This window comes from Mastigoproctus giganteus, chromosome 6, assembly GCF_048544385.1.
Source record: "Mastigoproctus giganteus isolate SK-2022 chromosome 6, ASM4854438v1, whole genome shotgun sequence".
Classification (NCBI taxonomy): domain Eukaryota; kingdom Metazoa; phylum Arthropoda; class Arachnida; order Uropygi; family Thelyphonidae; genus Mastigoproctus; species Mastigoproctus giganteus.
The window spans coordinates 104,948,583-104,971,772 of record NC_143580.1 but is presented as its reverse complement, the minus strand read 5'-3'; the positions used below and the strand labels follow the sequence as shown (position 1 = coordinate 104,971,772).

The window sequence follows — 23,190 nt, the reverse complement described above, 5'->3', positions numbered from 1 at the left end:
ATGCCTGCTATTTTGTGATATGACCCTTCACACATTCTCTCAAGGGCCAAGTTTAATCTGTTATACAATAGATTAAAGTAGGCTTTATGTGTATGGACAAATTCAATGGAAAAGTTCGGTGAAACACAACCCTCTTGACATCTCAAAGGCTTTCGATCGTGAGCTGTATATTAATGACCTTCTTCCATTGACTGGAAATCCTATCCATAGTTTTGCCGATGATAGCACATTGCATTGCACTTTCCAGTTTGAGAAACCTTGCCCTGCTCAATCAGCTTCAACTCCTCAAATATCTGCTACCAACTCTTTAAATGCTGATCTCCAGTGGGGCAAAGACAAATTAGTTGACTTCAATCCTTCTAAAACTCAGTCCTGTCTTATATCTTGCAAAAAAGATTCTTCTGCTCCTATGCTTATCTTTGGTGACACTCTGATTTCTAGGCAAGATTTCTAGGCAAGATTTCTAGGCTGGTGCAGCCAAAAAAAAATTTAGTAAAAACCTCAGGCTACCTTGCACCATATAGATAATAATAAATAATAATAATAATAAATTTTGAAATGATGCTTATAATACCATTATCAATATATATATCACTAACATCATAAAAATTAAGCATTCTGGAGAAATGCTTGCAATATATTATTAATAAAGATGTCATGTTGAGATGCCAAAAATACCAGGTCGTGCTGTAAGAACATACTAGTTTTGCTGTAAAACTGATCTTGTTATAAAAAGAGTTATGGCATGATTTATAAATGTCATTTTTATCATGGCTTATCAAGATACCCTGAGTGCTTGTTTTTTTTGGTTACGTCAGCTGAAATAAAATTTGATAAATTTAAATGGTCTTTTCTAATCACAAAAAGGCATATCTCATATGTGTATACAGTAAACCCCCGCTATTCGCTGTATCTGTATTCGCGGTTTCGCGTATTCGCGATCGGCAATTTAATATAAAATGAAACCTAAAAAAATGTGAATTTTAAAGTGCCATGAACATTTTCCACCATAAAAAAACATGGGCGTGGCTAAAATTATCTTTCCCAGTCAAAACAGCGCTCAGTGGGTGGGGGGAGAGGGGTGACTAAATCGCGAGCGTGGGTGTTTCTCGCTAATCCTTGTTCAGTATGTGTTATGCGCTTGCCATGGGAGGTTTCGTCGTTTGTTTTTAATTTATACGCTTATAAATTGAATAAATTTATCAATTTATAAATTGATATGCTTACAAAAGTGATAAATGTACCGTTCTGCAGTGTAAAACAGACTTTTTCGAGTGTGTTAACAGAAGAAAGTGCCTTTATTGTGGACAAGTTCTTTCTAACCCCTGCAAAAATATGGCTACGAATAACGAGGGAAATGTGAAAAGATCAAAGAAGGTGATGACATTAGCGAATAAAATTGAGTTATTAGACAAAATTTCTAATGGTGAAAGTGTCTCCTCAGTGGCAAAACATTATAAAATCAATGAGTCAACGGTACGATCAATCAAAAAATCGGAAGAAAAAATCCGCCATAGTGTCCGTGAAAACTCGCTAATTGCTTCAAAAATTTGCTCTGTAACTCGTGATGTTAAATTAGAAAAAATGGAAAAAGCTTTAAATCTGTGGATAGAAGACCGAACTCAAAATAAAATTCCGTTAAGTTCACTCATCATTCGTGAAAAGGCAAAACTCCTTTATCAACACTTTAGCGAAATTGGTGATAGCACTGGCGGGATAAGTTTTTTAGTTAGCAAAGACGCTGGTTTGAAAGATTTGTTTGAAATTTCTAATAAATATTACATTTAATATTAAATTGTTTCTTATTTTCATTTCGATGCCATATGCTTGCATTTCACTATGTACTGTCTATGTACATAGTCATATTATAAAGGTACATATAATACATACATAGACAAAATTTTAGACTAGTTTTTCTTATATATTTCATACTTTGGAACGGAAACCCTTTATTATTATGGGAGCCATAACTCAGTATTTGTGTTTTCGGTATTCGCGACATTTCATTCGTACAGTAACCCTCGCGAATAGCGGGGGTTTACTGTATATATATATATATATATATATATATATATATATATATATATATTTTTTTTTTTTTTTATGAAACCCCCAAACACGAGAGATATTAGAAAGTATACAGTACTTAGTACCATGCTTGGGTTGGAGGTTGAGAAGACGAAAGAAGATATTTGGTGACATTAGACTTGAACTTCTATAGACTGTAATTTTCAGGAAAAACGTACTCTATCAAGCCAAAAACAGAAAACTGCAGTTGAATGAATAAACGAGGAAGGTGAAAAGTTGGTTCTGTGAGTTTGAAGTTGGACAGTAAATGGATGTTGGCTGGTGGCACGTGTTTGAACTGTTTTGATAGCGAGCGGGAATTATAGAAGTCAATTCAGAAGAACAGTGCCCATGGAAGTATCTGGAGAAAGGCATTCAGCAGAAACAGTATGTCTATGAGACAGAGTGGAGAGACTCTGTTAGAGAGGAGTCATTAATTAACCTAACTGCCTTCTTCTGAATGGAATCTAGAAGCCTGAGAGAGGTTTTGAGGGCACCGCCCCCAGATGTGGGAAATATATATTCCACGGTAGGGCAGATTTGTGATTTGTACAGAGTGGACAGCTGTTTGGAAGAAAAGTAACGCTGACAGTGAAGAGAAAGCCAAGTTTTTTAGATGCAGAGGAAACAATATTTGTAATGTGCTTGTGCCAAGAGAGAGATTAGAAGTCAGGGTAAACTCCAAAAGAGATGTATCATTTTGTCTAGAAATTGGAGTGTCACCAAAGATAAGCATAGGAGCAGAAGAATCCTTTTTGCGAGATATAAGACAGGACTGAGTTTTAGAAGGATAGAAATCAACTAAGTTCTCTTTTCCCCACTGGAGAATTGGAGATCGATTTTAAGGAATTCGTAGTGGATATTTGAGATGTTGGAGCTGATTGAGCAGGGCAAGGTTTCTCAAAATGGAAAGTGGAATGCAATGTGCTATCATTGGCAAAACTAAGGATAGGATTTCCAGTTAATGGAAGAAGGCCATTAATATACAAGAGGAAAAGAACTGAACCTTGGTGGACACCAACATTAGTGGAGAAGTTAGAAGACAGAGAGCCATCTACCATTACCCTCAGTGAGCAGTTAGAGAGAAAACTGAATAACCAATTACAAAAAACAGTTCGCAAACCATAAGATGGAAGCTTGTTTAGAAGATCTTTTTGCCAAACACGATCGAAAGCCTCTGAGATGTCAAGAGCAACTGCATGTGTTTCACTGAACTTTTCCATTGAATTTGTCCATAAACGGGTAACATAAGCCAGAATATCACCATTGGATCGACACTGACAGAATCCATACTGGTCATCATTGATCAGACAGAAGGTTTCTAGGTAGTTTAAGTTTTGGCTGTTAATTGATTTCTCCATTACTTTAGAAAAAGTAGAAGTAATTGCAATGGGACGATAATTCGATGGGAGGGATTTGTCACCCTTTTTAGGAAATCAGCAGATTTCCAAGCAGAACGAAAAACACCTTTGGAATAAGAAAGTGAAAAAAAGACAGCAAAGAATAGGAGTAAGTTTAGTAGCACAGTTTTTGTGAACAAGTGGAGAAGTACCATCAGGATCTGGAACTTTCTTAGCATCGATTTGTCAAAATCCTTTTGGCAGAAGACCACAGAAGGCATTGAATGGAATGTGTTGGGAATGGTGGGAGGTGTTTTTCCAAGATCATTAATGTGTTGGAAGGAAACTGGGATGCTAGCAGTTTGGCTTTATCCTTGGTTGAAGTGACAACAGAACCATCTGGTTTTGACAGAGGTGGGAGCAGAGATGGGCAAAAGTTGCAGCCAATAGCTTTGGTAAGAGACCAGAATGCTCAGCTACCATTAGGGCAAGAAGCAAGTTTACTACTCTTAGCCTGTTCAAAATCTAGTTTGGACTGATTAATGACTGCTTTACAATTGTTGCGAGCTTTGGTGTAGGCAGAAAATGAAACTGAAGAATTGGAAACAAGCCAATTATGATATGCAATGTTCTTCTTTTGAACAGCCTTAGCAAATTTATTGGAAAACCAAGATTCAGATAAAGGACAAGATTTTAAAGGAGTGTGGAATAAAGGATTCCATTCCTACAAGAATAATTTCACTGACACCATCTGAGCAAATGTTGACATCAGAAGTTTTTAAACAGTAATCTGACCAAGGAAAAGAAGAAAAGAAATCTCGCAGGACATTCTTGTAATGTCAAACAATATGAGGTTGGGAATAATGAGATAAAGGCTCCATTGAGAAGAGACAATCGCCAAGTTGTGATCTGAGGTGCTTAATGGAACACCTACTTCAAACGTGTACTTAGAAGGGTTGTTTGTGAGAAAAAGATCAAGCGTGTTGGCTGTATGATTAGGATTGTCCAGTATTCTTGTAGGTAAATGAATAATCTGTGCAAGGTCATTAGTAATTGCAAAAGCCTCTGCATCTCGACCAGCTGGGTCGGTGTGACTAGAAAACGGAAGCCAGCTTCAGTTGTGAACATTAAAACACCAAGGAAAATTACATCACTGTTAGGAAAGTTGGACTGGAGAAAGTCAAGTTGCGAAGAGAGGAAGTCAAAGAGTTCCAAGTGATTAGTGGAGTTGTGAGAAGGTAGAAACAACAGATGAATATGGCACAATGAGGTAAAGAGATTTTCAGCCAAAGAAGATCAAAAAGAGGAGATTCCAAATTACCAAGTCTCTGATAGGGAATATTGGAAAGGACATATGCACAAGTACCACTTTTGATGTAAAAGGAATCGTAGAGCAAATAATTTGGGCAACTGAGAGGAGCAGTAGTTGAATTAACCGATAACTGAGATTGTCAGAAAGTACTTGGGGTTTGGTAGACTGCAAGTGGAAATGGTACATCATTGAGATTAGAATTGAGATCACGTATATTTGTGAAATGAACTAGGAAGTGTTTGGGAGGTTTAGATCGTTTCGCAGATAAGCTTACTCTATTAGTTTGACAATTCATGGTGTATTCAATAATAAGAAAAAGTCGGGGAGACATGCTGTATGAAGTAATGAAATTTTTGGATATGACATATACATGGTAAGAATATACCCAACTCCTGACATAATGTGGCCTCGACAATGCCCCCCACATGCACGCTACTCGAACTCCCTTCAATCACTATCCAGCAGAGTAGAGGTAGCAAGATTATACACTAACTGATCGGGAAGCTTCCTAGAGAGTTACCAATAGGTTCGGTCTGGTGTACTAAATAGCAGCCAGGCTGCGAACACCATTTTAGAGCTGTACCCTCGAAATGCAAGGAAGATTGGATCTCGGAATGATTTTCATCATAACCTCAGAAGTCATCAGTCATACTGCATGATGGAAGAGATGAAGGGTTGACTGGAACTTAGCTCTGGAGACTAAACATGGGTTCCTTCCTTCTGACATTCTTTAGACTGGAGGCATTGAATGGAGCATGTTGGGAATGGTCGTAGGTGTTTTTTTTGTCCTAAAATATAATTTATTTAAAGATATTTACTTGATTATTAAAAGATATTTACTTGTCTAAAATGTGCAAACTGCTGCTGTTAGCTGACTCATTGAATATTAGTATTAGTAATGGCCGCATGGTGCAAGAAAGCCTATGGCTTATGCTGCACCAGCCAAAAGCCAAAAAAAAAAAAAAACAATGATAAATAAAAAAATAAATAATAAATAAGTCCTTGAGGTTGTCACAGACATTCTCTCAGATATGCCAGACAAGCTGCACTTGCTACCTGGAAGTGCAGCTGGAGTCTAAAACGCTGATGGAACTGATATTAGGGTGACACTCAAATCAAGTGGACACAATTTTGGCGAAGTCCGGATGGTCTGTGACAGCCAAATCCTCTGCTTGCACCTTCATGATGGTGAAACTGTTAGTAATCCTGGGTATAACCTCCATACACAAGTACATGGTGGGCGACCACCCAGGTGTGAACCAACGTAAGGAGGGGTTGAGGTGTGGCGCACACACCACATGGAGGAATGCCGCCCCTCTATGTTACCAGGCAATACTAGGTGGTAGATGACTCTCATCAACCGGTGAAATACCACCACTTTGCTTATTGGAGGCTTGAAGTGGTGGAACCCATGTTTAGTCTCTAGAGCTAAGTTCCGGTCAACACTTTCCTATCTCTTCCATCATGCAGTATGATTGATGACTTTTGAGGTTATGATGAACGTCGTGGCGTGATCCAATATTCCTTACATTTCGAGGGTACAGCTCTAAAACGGTGTTCGCAGGCCGTCCGCTAGTTAGTACACCGGACCGAACCTATTGGTAACTCTCTAGGAGGCTTCCGGATCAGCTAGTGTATAATCTTGCTACCTCTACTCTGCCAGATAGTGACTGGAGGGAGTCCGAGTAGTATGTATGCGGGGAGCATTGCCGAGGCCACGTTATGTCAAGGATCTGAGTATATTCTTACCATGTGTACACCATATCCAAAAATTTCATTACTTCATACAGCATGTCCCACCCACTTTTTCTTACTATTGAATACACCATGAATCGTCAAACTAATAGAGCAAGCTTATCTGTGAAAAGATCTAAACCTCCCAAGGACTTCCTAATCCATTTCACAAATATATGTGGTCTTAATTCTAATCTCAACGATGTCCATTTCCACTTGCAGTCTGCCAAACCCCATGTACTTTTTCTTACAGAATCTCAGTTATCGGTTGATTCAACTACTGCTCATCTCAGATGCCCAAATTATTCGCTATTTGATTCCTTTCGCCTCAAAGGTGGTACTTGTGCATATGTCCGTTCTGATATTCCCTGTCAGAGACTTGGCAATTTGGAATCTCCTCTCTTTGATCTTCTCTGCCTTAAAATCTCTCTACCTCATTGTGTCAAATTCATCTGTTGTCTCTACCGTTTTCCCAACTCCACTAATCACTTGGAGCTCTTTGACTTCCTCTCTTTGCAACTTGACTTTCTCCAGTCCAACTTTCCTAACAGTGAGGTAATTTTCCTTGGTGATTTTAATGTTCACAACTCCAGCTGGCTTCCGTTTTCTAGTCACACCGACCCAGCAGGTCGAGATGCTGAGGCTTTTGCAATTACTAATGACCTAGCACAGATTGTTCATTTACCTACAAGAATACCAGACAATCCTAATCATACAGACAATACGCTTGATCTTTTTCTCACAAACAACCCTTCTAAGTACGCGGTCGAAGTGAGAGGTCCTTTAGGCACTTCAGATCACAACTTGGTGATTGTCTCTTCTCCAATGGAACCTTTATCTCATGGCTATTCCCAACCTCGTTGTTTGGCATTAGAAGAATGCAAAATGGGATGACCTGCGAGACTTCTTTTCCTTGGTCGGATTACTGTTTCAAAACTTCTGATGTCAATGTTTGCTCAGATCATGTCAGTGAAATTATTCTTGCAGGAATGGAATCCTTTATCCCACATTCCACTTTAAAATCTCGTCCCTTATCTGAATCTTGGTTTTCCAATAAATTTGCTAAGGCTGTTCAAAAGAAGAACATTGCATATCATAATTGGCTTGTTTCCAATTCTTCAGTTTCATTTTCTGCCTACTCCAAAGCTCGCAACAATTGTAAAGCAGTTATTAATCAGTCCAAACTAGAATTTGAACAGGCTAAGAGTAGAAAACTTGCTTCTTGCCCTAATGGTAAATTTTGCCCATTTCTTCTCCCACCTCTGTCCAAACCAGATGGTTCTGTTGTCACTTCAGCCAAGGATAAAGCTGACCTGCTAGCATCCCATTTTTCTTCCAGCTCATGTATATATGATCTTGGTAAAACACCTCCCACCATTCCCAACACGCTCCATTCAATGCCTCCTGTGGTCTTCAGTCAAAAGGATATCAGAAGGATTTTGATGAATCTTGATGCTAACAAAGCTCCAGGTCCTGATGCTATTTCTCCACTTGTTCTCAAAACCTGTGCTCCTGAACTTACTCCTATTCTTTGCCGCCTTTTTTCCCTTTCTTATTCCAAAGGTGTTTTTCCTTCTGCTTCGAAATTTGCTCATATCCAGCCAGTTCCCAAAAAGGGTGACAAATCCCTCCCATCCAATTATCGTCCCATTGCAATTACTTCTACTCTCTCTAAAGTAATGGAGAAATCAATTAACCGCCAACTCTTAAACTACCTAGAAACCTTCCGTCTGATCAACGATCGCCACTATGGATTCCGTCAGTGTCGATCCACTGGTGATATTCTGGCTTATGTTACCCATTTATGGACTAATTCAGTGGAAAGGTTCGGTGAAACACAAGTAGTTGCTCTTGACATCTCAAAGGCTTTTGATCGTGTGTGGCATAAAGGTCTTCTAAACAAGCTTCCATCTTATCGTTTGCCAACTGTTTTTAGTAATTGGTTATCCAGTTTTCTCTCTGATCGCTCACTGAGGGTGATGGTAGATGGCTCTCTGTCTTCTAACTTCTCCACTAATGCCGGTGTCCCCCAAGATTCAGTTCTTTCCCCCACTCTATTCCTTTTGTATATCAATGACCTTCTTCCATTGACTGGAAATCCTATCCATAGTTTTGCCGATGATAGCACATTGCATTCAACTTTCCATTTTGAGAAACCTTGTCCTGCTCAATCAGCTTCAACTTCTCGAAAATCTGCTACCAATTCCTTAAATGCCGATCTTCAGGTAATTCTCCAGTGGGGCAAAGACAACTTAGTTGATTTCAACCCTTCTAAAACTCAGTCTTGTCTTATATCTTGCAAAAAGGATTCTTCTGCTCCTATGCTTATCTTTAGTGACACTCCAATTTCTAGGCAAAATGATATATCTCTTTTGGGGATTACCCTGACTTCTAATCTCTCTTGGCACAAGCACATTACAAATATTGCTTCCTCTGCATCTAAAAAACTTGGTTTTCTCTTTTGCTCTCGGCGTTACTTTTCTTCCAAAAAGCTGCTCACTCTGTATAAATCGCAAATCCGCCCTGCTATGGAATATTGTTCCCACATCTGGGGTGGTGCCCCCAAAACCTCTCTCAGGCTTCTTGATTCCATCCAGAAGAGGGCAGTTAGGTTAATTAATGATTCATCTCTAACAGAGTCTCTCCACTCGCTTTCTCATAGACGTACTGTTTCTGCTGCATGTCTCTTCTACAGATACTGCCATAGGCACTGTTCTTCTGAACTGGCTTCTATTATTCCCGCCCTCTCTTTCAAAACACGTGCTGCCACCAGCCAACATCCATTTACTGTCCAACTTCAAACCCACAGAACCAACTTTTCATCTTCCTCATTTATTCATTCAACTGCCATTTTCTGGAACAACCTTCCTTCATATGTATTTCCTGAAAATTACAATCTACAGAAGTTCAAGTCCAATGTCAACAAATATCTTCTTTCGTCTTCTCAACCTCCAACCCAAGCACGGTACTAAGTACTATAGGTTCTAATACCTCTCGTGTTTGGGGTTTACATAAAAAAATAAAATAAAATAAAATAAATAAATAATAATAATTAATAAAAAAAAAAAAAAAAAAGGAAATTAAACCTATCATCCTATGCGCTTCTCTCACCCGAAAGTACTATCCAGGTGACCTTTGAATTTCCCCAAACTGTCGGCCTCTACCACCCTTGAAGGCAACTTATTCCAGTAATTTATAACTCGCTGGCTAAAATAAAAAGTCCAATCTAAACATTTCCCCCCGTAACTTGAATTTATGTCCCCTAGTTCTAGCATCATTTATAATCTTGAAAATTTCGTCCTCATTCATTTTACTGATGCCTCTCAAAGCCTTAAACACCTCAATCAGATCTCCTCTAAGGTGTCTAGTTTCCAAACTCTGCATTCTCGCTCATCAGCTGAGTATCCTTGAGAATTTCAATTCGATCCAAATGATCCTGAATTGCACCCTTGATCATTGCCTCCATGATTTTTTCCTACTACTGAAGTCAGACTGACAGGTCGATAATTTCCAACTTCACTTTTAGAGCCACCCTTATGTATGGGAGATAAATTTGCACTTTTCCAATCCAAGGGAATCTCCCCAGAGTCTAGTGATGGTCGCATAATTAGCCTCAATGGTTCAATGCACTCGCTTGCCGCCTCCCTTAAGATTATAGGGTATATTCCATCAACTCCAGGAGCCTTACTGGTCTGTAGGCTCGAAAGTTTTTTCATTAAATAATCTTGCGAAATTTCAATATCATTAATTACATATTTTTTAACTTCGCTCCCACAATTTCCCATTGCCACAAAAGGCTTTTCATTTGTAAATATCGATTTAATATCGGTGTGTAGATACACCATAGACAACTCTTCAAAAACTACAAAGTAGGTGTTGTGGGCATCATTTGCTTTTTCTCATATTGTGCTCTGCCTTCACGACGAGTTGCCATGATATTGCACTACCTCAAATAAGTAACGCTTCACTAATAGAGAAGACTATTGTTACTTATTCTCAGTGAGTACCACCACCCAGACATGTTTCAAGGCTATTGGCCTATCATCAGTGGGTGGGCAGGTACCCTAGTATTGCAGACATGACGACCCAGTTGTGAAGATAATCACACAATATGAGAGATGCCAAAAGGTGTATAAGACAATATTTAAAATAATTCATAATAAAATTAATAATATAATTAATAAAAATAAGTAACAATAGTCTTCTCTATTAGTGAAGCGTTACTTATTTGAGGTAGTGCAATATCATGGCAACTCATCGTGAAGGCAGAGCACAATATGAGAAAGAGCAAATGATGCCCACAACAACTACTTTGTAGTTTTTAAGAGTTGTCTATGGTGTATCTACACACCGATATTAAACAGATATTAAACTCTTAATGTATTATGCCTTGTGCATTTAATTATTGTAAATATCGATGCAAAATAACTGTTGAGTTCATTTGCAACGGCAGTTGGTGTATTTATTACTATCCCCTTTCCCTTACGTAAAGGTCCGATCTGGTTTGTCCTACTCTTCTTGGCATTTATATATGTGAAGAATTCTTTATCCCCCCCTCTTTGCTCTGTTTGCTAGTGATTTCTCATAAACTGCCTTTGCCTGTCGAACCTTTTCTGTGGCTCTATTACACATCACCTTGTAGCTGCTATAGGCTTCAGTACTTTTTATTGCTCTGTAACCTTTCCATGCCACCTTTTTCTGCTCAAGTAATGTGGCAACTTCACTATTCATCTAACTTGGAACCCTTTTCGTGGAGTATTTTTTTAATGGTATATACGCATTCAAGGCATCTGTGATTAATGTTTTAAAAGCGTACCACAGTTCAGTTGTATTCATTCTCTGTGCGATATCTACCCAGTTAATAGAGGCCATGTAGTACCTTAAGGCATCGTAATTTCCTTTTCTGAAATTAAAACCCATTCCTTTGCCTTTTACTTCTGCTACCTCTCTCGTCATCATCCACCATAGAACTCCGTGATCACTTCCTGCTACTGGTTCCTCTACTGTCAGCCCTATTATGTCATCTGATTCATGTGTGATGATGAGGTCTAGGATATTCTTTTCTCTAGTATTTTCCCTGACATGTTGATACAAATAACAGTCATCTAGTTGATTTAAAAATTTCCTTCCCATTTACTCCAATCAATTAGAGGCAAATTGAAATCACCCATAATAAGGCATAATAATAAATATCATCATCACCACTCAATAATTATATATTTAATTTAGTTTGAGTACTTATTTGATGGCTAAAGCATTTTAAAATTTTTTTTTTCTTTCAGACTGTATTTATTATGGTGAAGACAGAATGGATGGTGAGATGTGGATATCCAACATAGACACGTGCACTGACTGTACATGCAGAAAAGGTGTTGTATCATGTCAACCAGTACACTGTGACTGTACAAAGTCAAATGTGAATCTGGACTGCTGCCCACATTGTGATCGCTCATCAGTCTGTCATCACCAGGAGGCTCCAGTTACATTTCGCAGTGGTGACCACTGGATATACCAGTGCCAAACTTGTGAATGTCTGGTATGTATATTAATCAGTAATAAATATTTAGCAGTACTTTGGGGAAAATTTATAGTATGTTGTTTTAATTTTAGTTTATATTTCATTTAACACTAAAACTGCCTTGTTGGTCAATTTGACTGTTTTCCTACTTTAATTTGTTGCAGTTTTGCAGCCCTTTTAACTACAGAAGTGCAAGTCCATGATGTTTCCTAATTTTCCATTAATTTATAGCATGCACAATTGCAAATGATTTTGCATGCCTTTTTCTTTTAAATTTCAGCTCTATACCTAAACATTCAATTTGACTGTTTGTAAAATTTTGAGAAAATTATCTAATTTTTATACTTATTCAAGTTTTTGCATTTAGCATTAGTAGAGGCATACGATGCAATAAAGCAAGCTTATGCAGCATACGCAAAAAAAAAAAAAAAAATTCTTTTTTCACCCCTCCATTTGTCCAGCTCAGCCTTAAATTTATTTAGGCTATCAACTTCCACAAACAAAAGATGGAAGTCTGTTCCACCAATCAACCACTTGCTGGCAGACTGTCTGCACTGCTCAGTGAATTTCATATTTGAATGCACAATTAGCCCCCTGGTCTTTTTCACTTTCCACCCCAATGAGTGTAGTACCACACAGTTTGTCTGTTTCTCTTGAGTTATTGCTACCCATATGCAGTACTTGACATTTGTCAGTGTTAAACTTCAGTTAGCATTAGCATTAGTAGAGGCATTTGATGCAAGAAAGCAAGCTTATGCAGCATCAGCCAAAAAAAAAAAAAAAAAAAAAAACCCACTTCCACTTCACCCCTCTGTTCGTTTAAAATACCTGTCCAGCTGAGCCTTAAACTTATTTAGGCTATCAACCTCCACCACAAGGGATGGAAGTCTGTTCCACCAACCAACCACCCGCTGGCTAAAGGCAAATTTCCGCACGTCTATCCTACATCTGTCTTTCCTCAATTTGAATTTATGCCCTCTCAGGTGATTATTCTGAGCTAGAGGAAGAATCCCATCAGCATTGAGCATGCTTAAACCATTCAAGGCTTTATACACCTCTATCAGATCACCTCGCTGGTGCCTAGTCTCCAGACACTGTAATTTGCAAAACTTAAGCCTTTCTTCGTAAGAGCACCCCTTTGTTCCATTCACTAATCTTGTTGCCCTTCTCTGTACTCGTTCCAGCAGCTCTACATCCTTCTTGAAATGAGGCCTCCAGACCTGTATACAGTACTCTAGGTGTGGCCTGACCATCGCCTTATACAATGGAATAATCACCTCCTTATCCCTGCTGGAAAAATTCCTGTATATCATTGACAATACTCCATGAGCTACTCTTGCAGCCCGTCTGCACTGCTCAGAGAACTTCATATCTGCCTGCACAATCACCCCCAAGTCCCTTTCATTCTCTACCACTGTCAGTGTTGTACCATAGAGTTGATACGTTGCTCTGGGGTTGCTGTTTCCCATGTGTAGTACTTTACATTTGTCAATGTTAAACTTCATTTGCCACCTCTCAGCCCATCTGCTCAACCTTTCCAGATCCTGTTGCAGAAGCATAGTGTCAGTAGTGTCCTTGACAACCCTGCCAACCTTTGTATCGTCTGCAAACTTGGACATTAATCCCGATATACCATCATCAATATCATTTATAAATACAGAAAACAATAATGGACCCAACACTGAGCCCTGAGGGACTCCACTAATAACATCAGTCCACGATGAGCAGTGTCCATTGATTACCACTCTCTGTCTTCTCCCCCTCAACCACCCCTTTATCCATAGCAGCAATTTGCCTCCAATGTCACACTGCTCCAATTTGTGTAGCAGTCTTCCATGTGCAACAGTATCAAAAGCCTTTCTAAGATCCAAGTATATAATATCAAAGTTATTCCCTGCATCCAGTTCTTTTGTGACTGCATCATAGTATCCAATCAAGTTGGTCAGGCAAGACTTCCCCTTAACAAAACCATGCTGTGTCTGAGCTATAACTGAAGTCTTGTCTAAATGATCCTGCAGTGCGTCTTTAACCAGTGCCTCCATTAATTTTCCTGGAACAGAAGTCAAGCTCACAGGTCTATAATTACTTTTGTCAGCCTTTGATCCTCCTTTGTGAATTGGGGTCACATTTGCACATTTCCAGTCTATGGGTACCTCCCCTGAGTCCAAGGAAGCTCTCATAATTATGGCTAAGGGTTTGCTTACTTCCTTTGCTGCCTTCTTTAATATAACTGGATAGATCCCATCCACCCCGGGTGCCTTTCTTGTGTTTATCTTCAACAGTTTCTCCTCCACTTTACTCCCAGTTATTTCAAGATTCTGTAACTTACTGCTAGAGTTGAATACACCTCTGGCATTCCCCTCGCTGAATAACTCCTCATGTGTGAATGTCGATGCAAAATATTCATTTAGTTTGTTAGCCACCTGAGCAGGATCATCAACACTTGACCCATCAATATCAAGTGGACCAATCTGATTCATCCCTTTCCTTCTAGAGTTTACATAAGTAAAGAACTCTTTGCTGTTTTTCTTTGCATCCCTTGCCAAGGATTTCTCGTAATCTGCCTTCGCCTGCCTAACCTCCTTTGTAACTTGGTTGCATATCAACTTGTATCTATCATAGGCTTCTGTGTCATGTGTTAATTTGTAAGTATCCCATGCATTTTTCTTCTCTGCCATATGCCTCATTAGTTCATCTGACATCCATTTTGGCCTAAACCTTGAACAATATTTCTTAGTTGGTATGTAAAGCCTAGTAGCTTCCAAGATAAGTTCTTTGAATGCTTCCCATTTTGAATTTGCTGTTGGTAACATCATCAGTTGGTCCCACTGTATAGAATTTAAATACTGTCTCAGTCCATCGTAGTCGCCTTTACGGAAGCAATAACCCTTCCCTTTACCCCTAATGGTAGTTACCTCTTTGAGTAAATCCCACTTCAGCACACTGTGATCACTGCCACCTAGTGGTTCATTTATCTGCAGATTCTTGATGCATGAAGAATCACTGCTGATAATCAAATCAAGAGTATTACTCCCTCTAGTTGCCTCCCGAACATGCTTATGTAGAAAACAATCATCCAATAAATCCACAAAAGCCCTGCTAATGTGTGAGTATCCAGCCCCCAAATTCCAGTCAATATCTGGGAAATTAAAATCTCCCATTATAAGACACTCTGATTTACTGGCCAACTCTATTTCCCTGTACAGTTCCTTATTATACTCATCAGAGTCATTAGGCCTATAGCACACTCCTACTCTCAATTTTGATCTCCCAATGCTTATGTCACACCAAACTGACTCCACACTGCACTGTCCAGCGATGTCGACTGGCTTCACTTCCTTGGTTTTTATGTGTTTCTTAACTAATAGCATAACACCTCCACCCTTCCTATCCTGTCTATCCTTTCTGTAGACGTTGTACTCCCCAAATTGCAGTTCCGCATCCCTTATATCTGTGTGACACCACGTCTCTGATATCCCAACAATATCTGCCTTCGATGTTTTGAGCAATACCTCAAATTCATCAAATTTATTTACTAAACTCCTAGCATTGGTGTACACGCAAGTATACCTGCACCTGTTTCTATTCTTAGCTACCCTAACACAACCCATGTGTTTACTTGTACCACAATGGCTCCCAGCAGTCTCTGAAATACCATGCATCTTGTTTTTCAGGCTTCTGCTCATTCTAATAGAAGCAGTGCAAGAATCTCTTTCACCTCTGCCAGTGGCTACTGTCAATCTATTGGTCTTTGTCTCCCCCCAAGCTAGCAGTTTTCCGACCCACCTAACACTGCCTCGATAGCATCAGCAAATATTCTTGCACCCTTTCTATTTAAGTGTATCCCATCCCTGTAGAAGCAATCTCTCCTGTTAACAAGTACAGTCCAGGCTGAAAAAAATTCTACCCCTTGAGCCTTGCACAATCTTTCCAGGGCCGAATTGATCGACAAGGCTCTCATCATATACTCCCTCCTATCGTGTCTGGGCAGAATTGCAGACACTTTCAAATTCAAATTCTAACCACGTTACAGTTACCACTTCTCAGCCCATTCGACTAACTTATCTAGATCCAGTTGGAGTAACAAACAGTCTTTACTCTCATTAACAACCCTGCCAACCTTTGAATCATCTGCAAACTTGGACATGAATCCAAACTTGGAAATTTGTGTATTCATCAATATCATTGATGAAGACACAAAACAACAATAGGCCCAGCACCGAACCCTGGGGACCTCAACTAATAACATTTTGTCCATGAAGAGCAGTGTCCACTGATTACCACTCTAGGTCATCTTAATCCTAAACCTCTCCAATTTGTACAGTAGTCTTCCATGTACAACAGTATGAAAAGCTTTCCTGAAATCCAAGTATATGATATCAAAATTATTTTTGGCATTCGGTTCCTTTGTGACCACATCATAGTATCCAATGAAATTGGCCAGACAAGACCACCCTTTAACAAACCCATGCTGTGTCTTAACTATTACTGCAGTCTTGTCTAGATGAATCTGCAATGCTTCTTTAACCAGTGACTCCATTATTTTTCCCAGAACACAAGTTAAACTAACAGGTCTGTAATTAATTGTCACTCTTTGATCTGCCTTTTTGAATTGGAGGTAGATTTGCACATGTCCAATGCATGGGGACTTCCTTTGAGTCCAAGGAAGCTCTCATAATCATGGCTAAGAGTTTTACTTCCTTTGCTGCCTCCTTTAATATAACTGGATAGATCCTGCCCACCCTAGGTGCCTTCCTTATGTTTAACTTCAACAATTTCTCCTCCACTTTGGTCTCAGTTATTACAAAATCACTTAGCTCCCTGTTATAGTTCCATAAACTTCTATCATTCCCCTCATTAAATAACTCCATGTGTGAATGCAGATGCAAAATACTCATTCAGTTTATCAGCTACCTGAGCATGATCATCAATGGTCAACCCATCTATCATAACTGGTCCAATCTGATTCATCCCTTTGCTTCTAGAGTTTGCATAAGTAAAGAACTCTTTGCTATTTTTCTTTGCATCCTTTGCCAAAGATTTCTTGTAATCTGCCTTTGCTTGCCTAACCTCCTTCGTGACTTGATTACAGCCAAGCTTACATCTGCCATAGGCTTCTGAGTCGCTTTATAATTTATATGCATCCCATGCATTTTTATTCTCTGTCACGAGTCTCATTAGTTCATTTGATAACCATTTAGGCCTAAACCTTGAACAATATTTCTTAATAGGTATGAAACTTTTAGTAGCATCCACGATTAATTCCTTGAATGCTTCCCACTTAGAATTTACTGTTGGTAACATCATCAGTTGATCCCACTGTACAGAATTTAAAAACTGTCTGAGACCACTGTAGTCACCTTTACGGAAGAAAAACCCTTTCCTTTACCCCTGATGTTAATTATATCTTTAAGTAAATCCCAAATCAGTACGCTGTGATCACTGCCACCTAGTGGTTCCTTTATCTGCAAATTCTTAATACACGAATGATCACTGCTCATAACCAGATCAAGAGTATTACCCTCTCTGGTTGCCTCTTGAACATGCTGCTGCAGAAAATAATCATCCAATAAATCCAAAAAGTCTTACTAGTGTGTGAGTGACCAACCCACAAGTTCCAGTCAATATCTGGGAAGTTAAAATCCCCCATTATAAGACATTCTGATTTACTAGCCCACTCTACTTCTCTGTACAATTGTTCATTATACTCATTCGAGTCATTAGGCCTATAACACACTCCTACTCTTATTTTTGCTTTCACAGTGCTTATGTCACACCAAACTGACTCAACAGTGCACTGTTCATCTATATCAACTGGATGCACTTCTTTTGATTTTATGTTTTTCTTAATTAACAGCATAACACCTCCTCCCTTCCTATCCTGTCTATCCTTTCTGTACATATTGTACTCCCCATATTCCAGTTCTGCATTCCTTATATCTGTGTGACACCACATCTCTGCTATCCCAACAGTATCCGTCTTTGATGTCTTGACCAGCACTTCAAATTTGTCAAATTTATTTACTATACTTCTAGCATTAGTATACATGTACCTATTCTTATTATTAGTTACCCTAACAGATCCCATATACCCACCTGTTGGGGGTTTCAGTCCATGAAACCCCCAACACCCCTTGTTCCACACTGCTGCTTATTCTAATAGTAGTGCAAGAATCACCTTCACCTCTGCCTGCGGCTACTTTTAACCTTTTAGTCTGTGACTCCCCCCCAAGCTAGCAGTTTTCCGACCCACCTAACACTGCCTCGATAGCATCAGCAAATATTCTTGCACCCTTTCTATTTAAGTGTATCCCATCCCTGTAGAAGCAGTCTCTCCTGTTAACAAGTACAGACCAAGCTGAAAAAAAATTCTACCCCTTGAGCCTTGCACAATCTTTCCAGGGCCGAATTGATTGACAGGGCTCTCATCATGTATTCCCTCCTATCGGGTCTGGGCAGAATTGCAGACACTTTCAAATTTAACCCTGCCTCACGACTTTTTTGCAACATTGACCTGTATTTGTTAAGTAAATCTGCAGATCTCCTACTCTTAATGTCATTGGTGCCAACGTGCACAACAATATCACTTTTAGTGCCCTTAAAAGATATATGCTTTACAACGTCATCAACTTTTGCTCCTGGCAGACATACCCTGGTCCTGTTCCATCTATCCTTTTTACTCAATATATTCCCCGTCTCCCTGACAATAGTCACCAACAATAACTAGGTCTCCAAGAGTAGGAGACCGGTGGAATTACTTAACAAGTACAGATCACTGTTGAAAAAAAGCTTAGAATTAGGGTTGAATTTGAAAGTGTCTGCAATTCTGCCCAGACACGATAGGAGGGAGTATATGATGAGAGCCCTGTCGATCAATTCGGCCCTGGAAAGATTGTGCAAGGCTCAAGGGGTAGAATTTTTTTTTCAGCTTGGTCTGTACTTGTTAACAGGAGAGACTGCTTCTACAGGGATGGGATACACTTAAATAGAAAGAGTGCAAGAATGTTTGCTGATGCTATCGAGGCAGTGTTAGGTGGGTCGGAAAACTGCTAGATTGGGGGGATACAAGGACTAATAGATTAACAGTAGCCACTGGCAGAGGTGAAAGTGATTCTTGCACTGCTTCTATGGGAATGAGCAGCAGCCTGGAAAATAAGATGCAGGATATTTCAGAGACTGCTGGGAATCATTGGGGTACAAGTAAACACATGGGTTGTGTTAGGGTAGCTAAGAAAAAGAACAGGTGCATGTATACTTGCGTGTACACCAATGCTAGGCGTTTAGTAAATAAATTTGATGAATTTGAGGTATTGCTCAAAACATCAAAGGCAGATATTGTTGGGATTTCAGAGACGTGGTGTCACACAGATATAAGGAATGCAGAACTGGAATTTGGGGTGTACAATGTCTACAGAAAGGATAGACAGGATAGGAAGGGAGGAGGGGTTATGCTATTAGTTAAGAAATACATAAAATCGAAGGAAGTGAAGCCAGTCTACATCGCTTGACAGTGCAGTGTCAAGTCAGTTTGATGTGGCATAAGCATTGGGAGATCAAAATTGAGAGTAGGAGTGTGCTATAGGCCTAATGACTCTGATGAGTATAATAAGAAACTGTACAGGGAAATAGTGGGCCAGTAAATCAGAGAGTCTTATAATGGGGGATTTTAATTTCCCAGATATTGACTGGAATTTGGGGGCTGGTCACTCACTCACTAGCAAGGCTTTTGTGGATTTATTGGATGATTGTTTTCTACATCAGCATGTTCGGGAGGCAACTAGAGGGAGTAATACTCTTGATTTGATTATCAGTTGTGATTCTTCATGCATTAAGAATCTGCAGATAAATGAACCACTAGGTGGCAGTGATCACAGTGTGCTGAAGTGGGATTTACTCAAAGAGGTAACTACCATTAGGTGTTAAAGGGAAGGGTTATTGCTTTCATAAAGGTGACTACGATGGACTGAGATAGTATTTAAATTCTATATAGTGGGACCAACTGATTATGTTACCAACAGCAAATTCAAAATGGGAAGCATTCAAAGAACTTATCTTGGAAGCTACAAGGGTTTACATACCAACTAAGAAATATTGTTCAGGGTTTAGTCCTATATGGATGTCAGATGAACTAATGAGACATATGGCAAAGAAGAAAAATGCATGGAATACATATAAATTAATGGGTGACATGGAAGCCTATGATAGATACAAGTTGATCTGTAACCAAGTTACAAAGGAGGTTAGACAGGCAAAGGCAGATTACGAAAAATCTTTGGCAACGGATGCAAAGAAAAACAGCAAAGAGTTCTTTACTTATGTAAACTCTAGAAGGAAGGGGATGAATCAGATTGGTCCACTTGATATCGATGGGTCAACTGTTGATGATCCTGCTCAGGTAGCTAACAAACTAAATGAATATTTTGCATCGACATTCACACATGAGGAGTTATTGAGTGAGGGGAATGCCAGAGGTGTATTCAACTCTGGCAGTAAGCTAGAGAATCTTGTAATAACTGAGAGTAAAGTGGAGGAGAAATTGTTGAAGATAAACACAAGAAAGGCACCTAGGGTGGATGGGATCTATCCAGTTATATTAAAGCAGGCAGCAAAGGAAGTAAGCAAACCCTTAGCCATAATTATGAGAGCTGCCTTGGACTCAGGGGAGGTACCCATGGACTGGAAATGTGCAAATGTGACCCCAATTCACAAAGTAGGATCAAAGGCTGACACAAGTAATTATAGAACTGAGTTTAACTTCTGTTCCCGGAAAATTAATGGAGGCACTTGTTAAAGAAGCACTGCAGGATCATCTAGACAAGACTTCAGTTATAGCTCGGACACAGCATGATTTTGTTAAGGGGAAGTCTTGCCTGACCAATTTGATTGGATACTATGATGCAGTCGCAAAAGAACTGGATGCAGGGAATAACTTTGATATTATATATTTGGATCTTAGAAAGGCTTTTGATACTGTTGCACATGGAAGACTGCTGCACAAATTGGTGCAGTGTGGCATTGGAGGCAAATTGCTGCTATGGATAAAGGGGTGGTTGAGGAGGAGAAGACAGAGTGGTAATCAATGGACACTGCTCATCGTGGACTAATGTTATTAGTGGAGTCCCTCAGGGTTCAGTATTGGGTCCAATATCATTTTCTGTATTTATAAATGATATTAATGATGGTATATCAAGCTTAATGTCCAAGTTTGCAGATGATATGAAGGTTGGTAGGGTTGTCAAGGACACTACTGACACTATGCTGCTGCAACAGGATCTGGAAAGGTTGAGCAGATGGGCTGAGAGGTGGCAAATGAAGTTTAACATTGACAAATGTAAAGTACTACATATGGGAAACAGCAACCCCAGAGCAACGTATCAACTCTGTAGTACTACACTGACAGTGGTAGAGAATGAAAGGGACCTGGGGGTGGTTGTGCAGGCAGATATGAAGTTCTCTGAGCAGTGCAGGTGGGCTGCAAGAGTAGCTCATGGTGTATTGTCAATGATATATAGGAATTTTTCTAGCAGGGATAAGGAGGTGATTATTCCCTTGTATAAGGCAATGGTCAGGCCACACCTAGAGTACTGTATACAGGCCTGGAGGCCTCATTTCAAGAAGGATGTAGAGCTGCTAGAACGAGTACAGAGAAGCGCAACAAGATTAGTGAATGGAACAAAGGGGTGCTCTTACGAAGAAAGGCTTATGTTTTGCAAATTACAGTGTCTGGAGACTAGGCACCAGCGAGGTGATCTGATAGAGGTGTATAAAGCCTTGAATGGTTTGAGCATGCTCAATGCTGATGGGATTCTTCCTCTAGCTCAGAATAATCACCTGAAAGGGCATAAATTCAGATGTAGGATAGACATGCGGAAATTTGCCTTTAGCCAGAGGGTGGTTGGTTGGTGGAACAGACTTCCATCCCTTGTCGTGAAAGTTGTTAGCCTAAACAAGTTTAAGGCTCAGCTGGACAGGTATTTCGAACGAACAGAGGGGTGAAGTGGAAGATTTTATTTTTTTTTTTTTTTTTGGCTGATGCTGCATAAGCTTGCTTTCTTGCACCAAATGCCTCTACTAATGCTAATGCTGTGGGACCAGCGCATTCTGCCTTGGAGATTGCCGCTGTGTATCCTGGAGTGAGCTCTGGCATTGAGTTCGGCAGCTGAGGGCTTGATGGGCCCCTCATATTAATTTCTTCGAGGGCATCTACCCTACAGCTCAAGTTCTCATAGATGCCCAGTAGAACGGTGAGTTGATGCCTAATTTCTAAACACTCTCTGCACCTGCACACACAAAAACATCCTCCTTGGCTAGATCACGTTCTGTTCCAGAGAGTTCGGCAAACATTTCACAAGTTGCACATTTTTTTTAGGCTGTGATGCGTTGGAGAATTGCCCTCCCTTAGTTCTCCTCCGAGTCACAGCACTCCTGCCACTTTGTGCCTGTTGCTTTGCTTCTCTTGTCTGAGGCATGATATTTTAAATTAATAAGATCAATAAATTTAATCAATTAGTTGTCAATACTACGCTATCTAATAGACTCCTAAATGCAGTGATGTGTATTACGCTATATAATTATACGTTAGAGCTGCCTAGTTACCACAATTAAAAATTTGAATTCCCTACTACTCTATACAAAAACAATGGCTGTTAGATTCGTACGAAATAACGGTTCTACGTATATTAAGTAGTAATCTACAAAAACTCTTTATCTAAATTAAAAATAAAAATAACCAGTGTAACAATAACTATAAGACTACGTTTAAAGTACAATATAAAATAACAATTAGGTAAATAAAAAGGCAAACACTTGTCGCTTTTTCCGGAGCCTGTAATTCACAGCTGTAATTTTTAAAGAGTCAGTGTATATGCAATTATACATGCACAAGTTCTTACTCTTAGTTACCCTTACACAGTCCATGTATTCACTTGTTGTGTGATGACCCACAGCAAGGCCTGAAATCCCCAACACTTTGCTTTCCAGGCTGGTGTATCTCATCAGTACATCTACCATCCATTTAGGTCTAAGGTTTGAACAATATCTCTTAATTGGTATTAAAAATCTAGTGCACAAACTAGCCTGCAGCTGCTATTAATCTATTAGTCAATGCATACCCCCATAGCTACCAACCCGCCTTATACTGCCTCAATAGCATCAGCATGTAATGTTGTCCTATTTAAGTGTATGCCATTCCTGTCAAAACAGTGCCTAATTGAAGACAG

At 39.5% G+C, this 23,190-nt stretch overlaps 1 protein-coding gene across 1 annotated transcript in view; it reads left to right on the top strand.

Annotated features, from left to right (window-relative positions):
• Positions 1–23,190, top strand: part of LOC150084486 (protein kinase C-binding protein NELL1-like) — a 512,402-nt gene that overhangs the window by 410,875 nt on the left and 78,337 nt on the right. Inside the window, exon 18 of the mRNA XM_090375239.1 lies at positions 11,736–11,989. Coding sequence (XP_090231365.1) covers positions 11,736–11,989 — 254 coding nt within the window. The remainder of the gene's footprint in view (positions 1–11,735; positions 11,990–23,190) is intronic.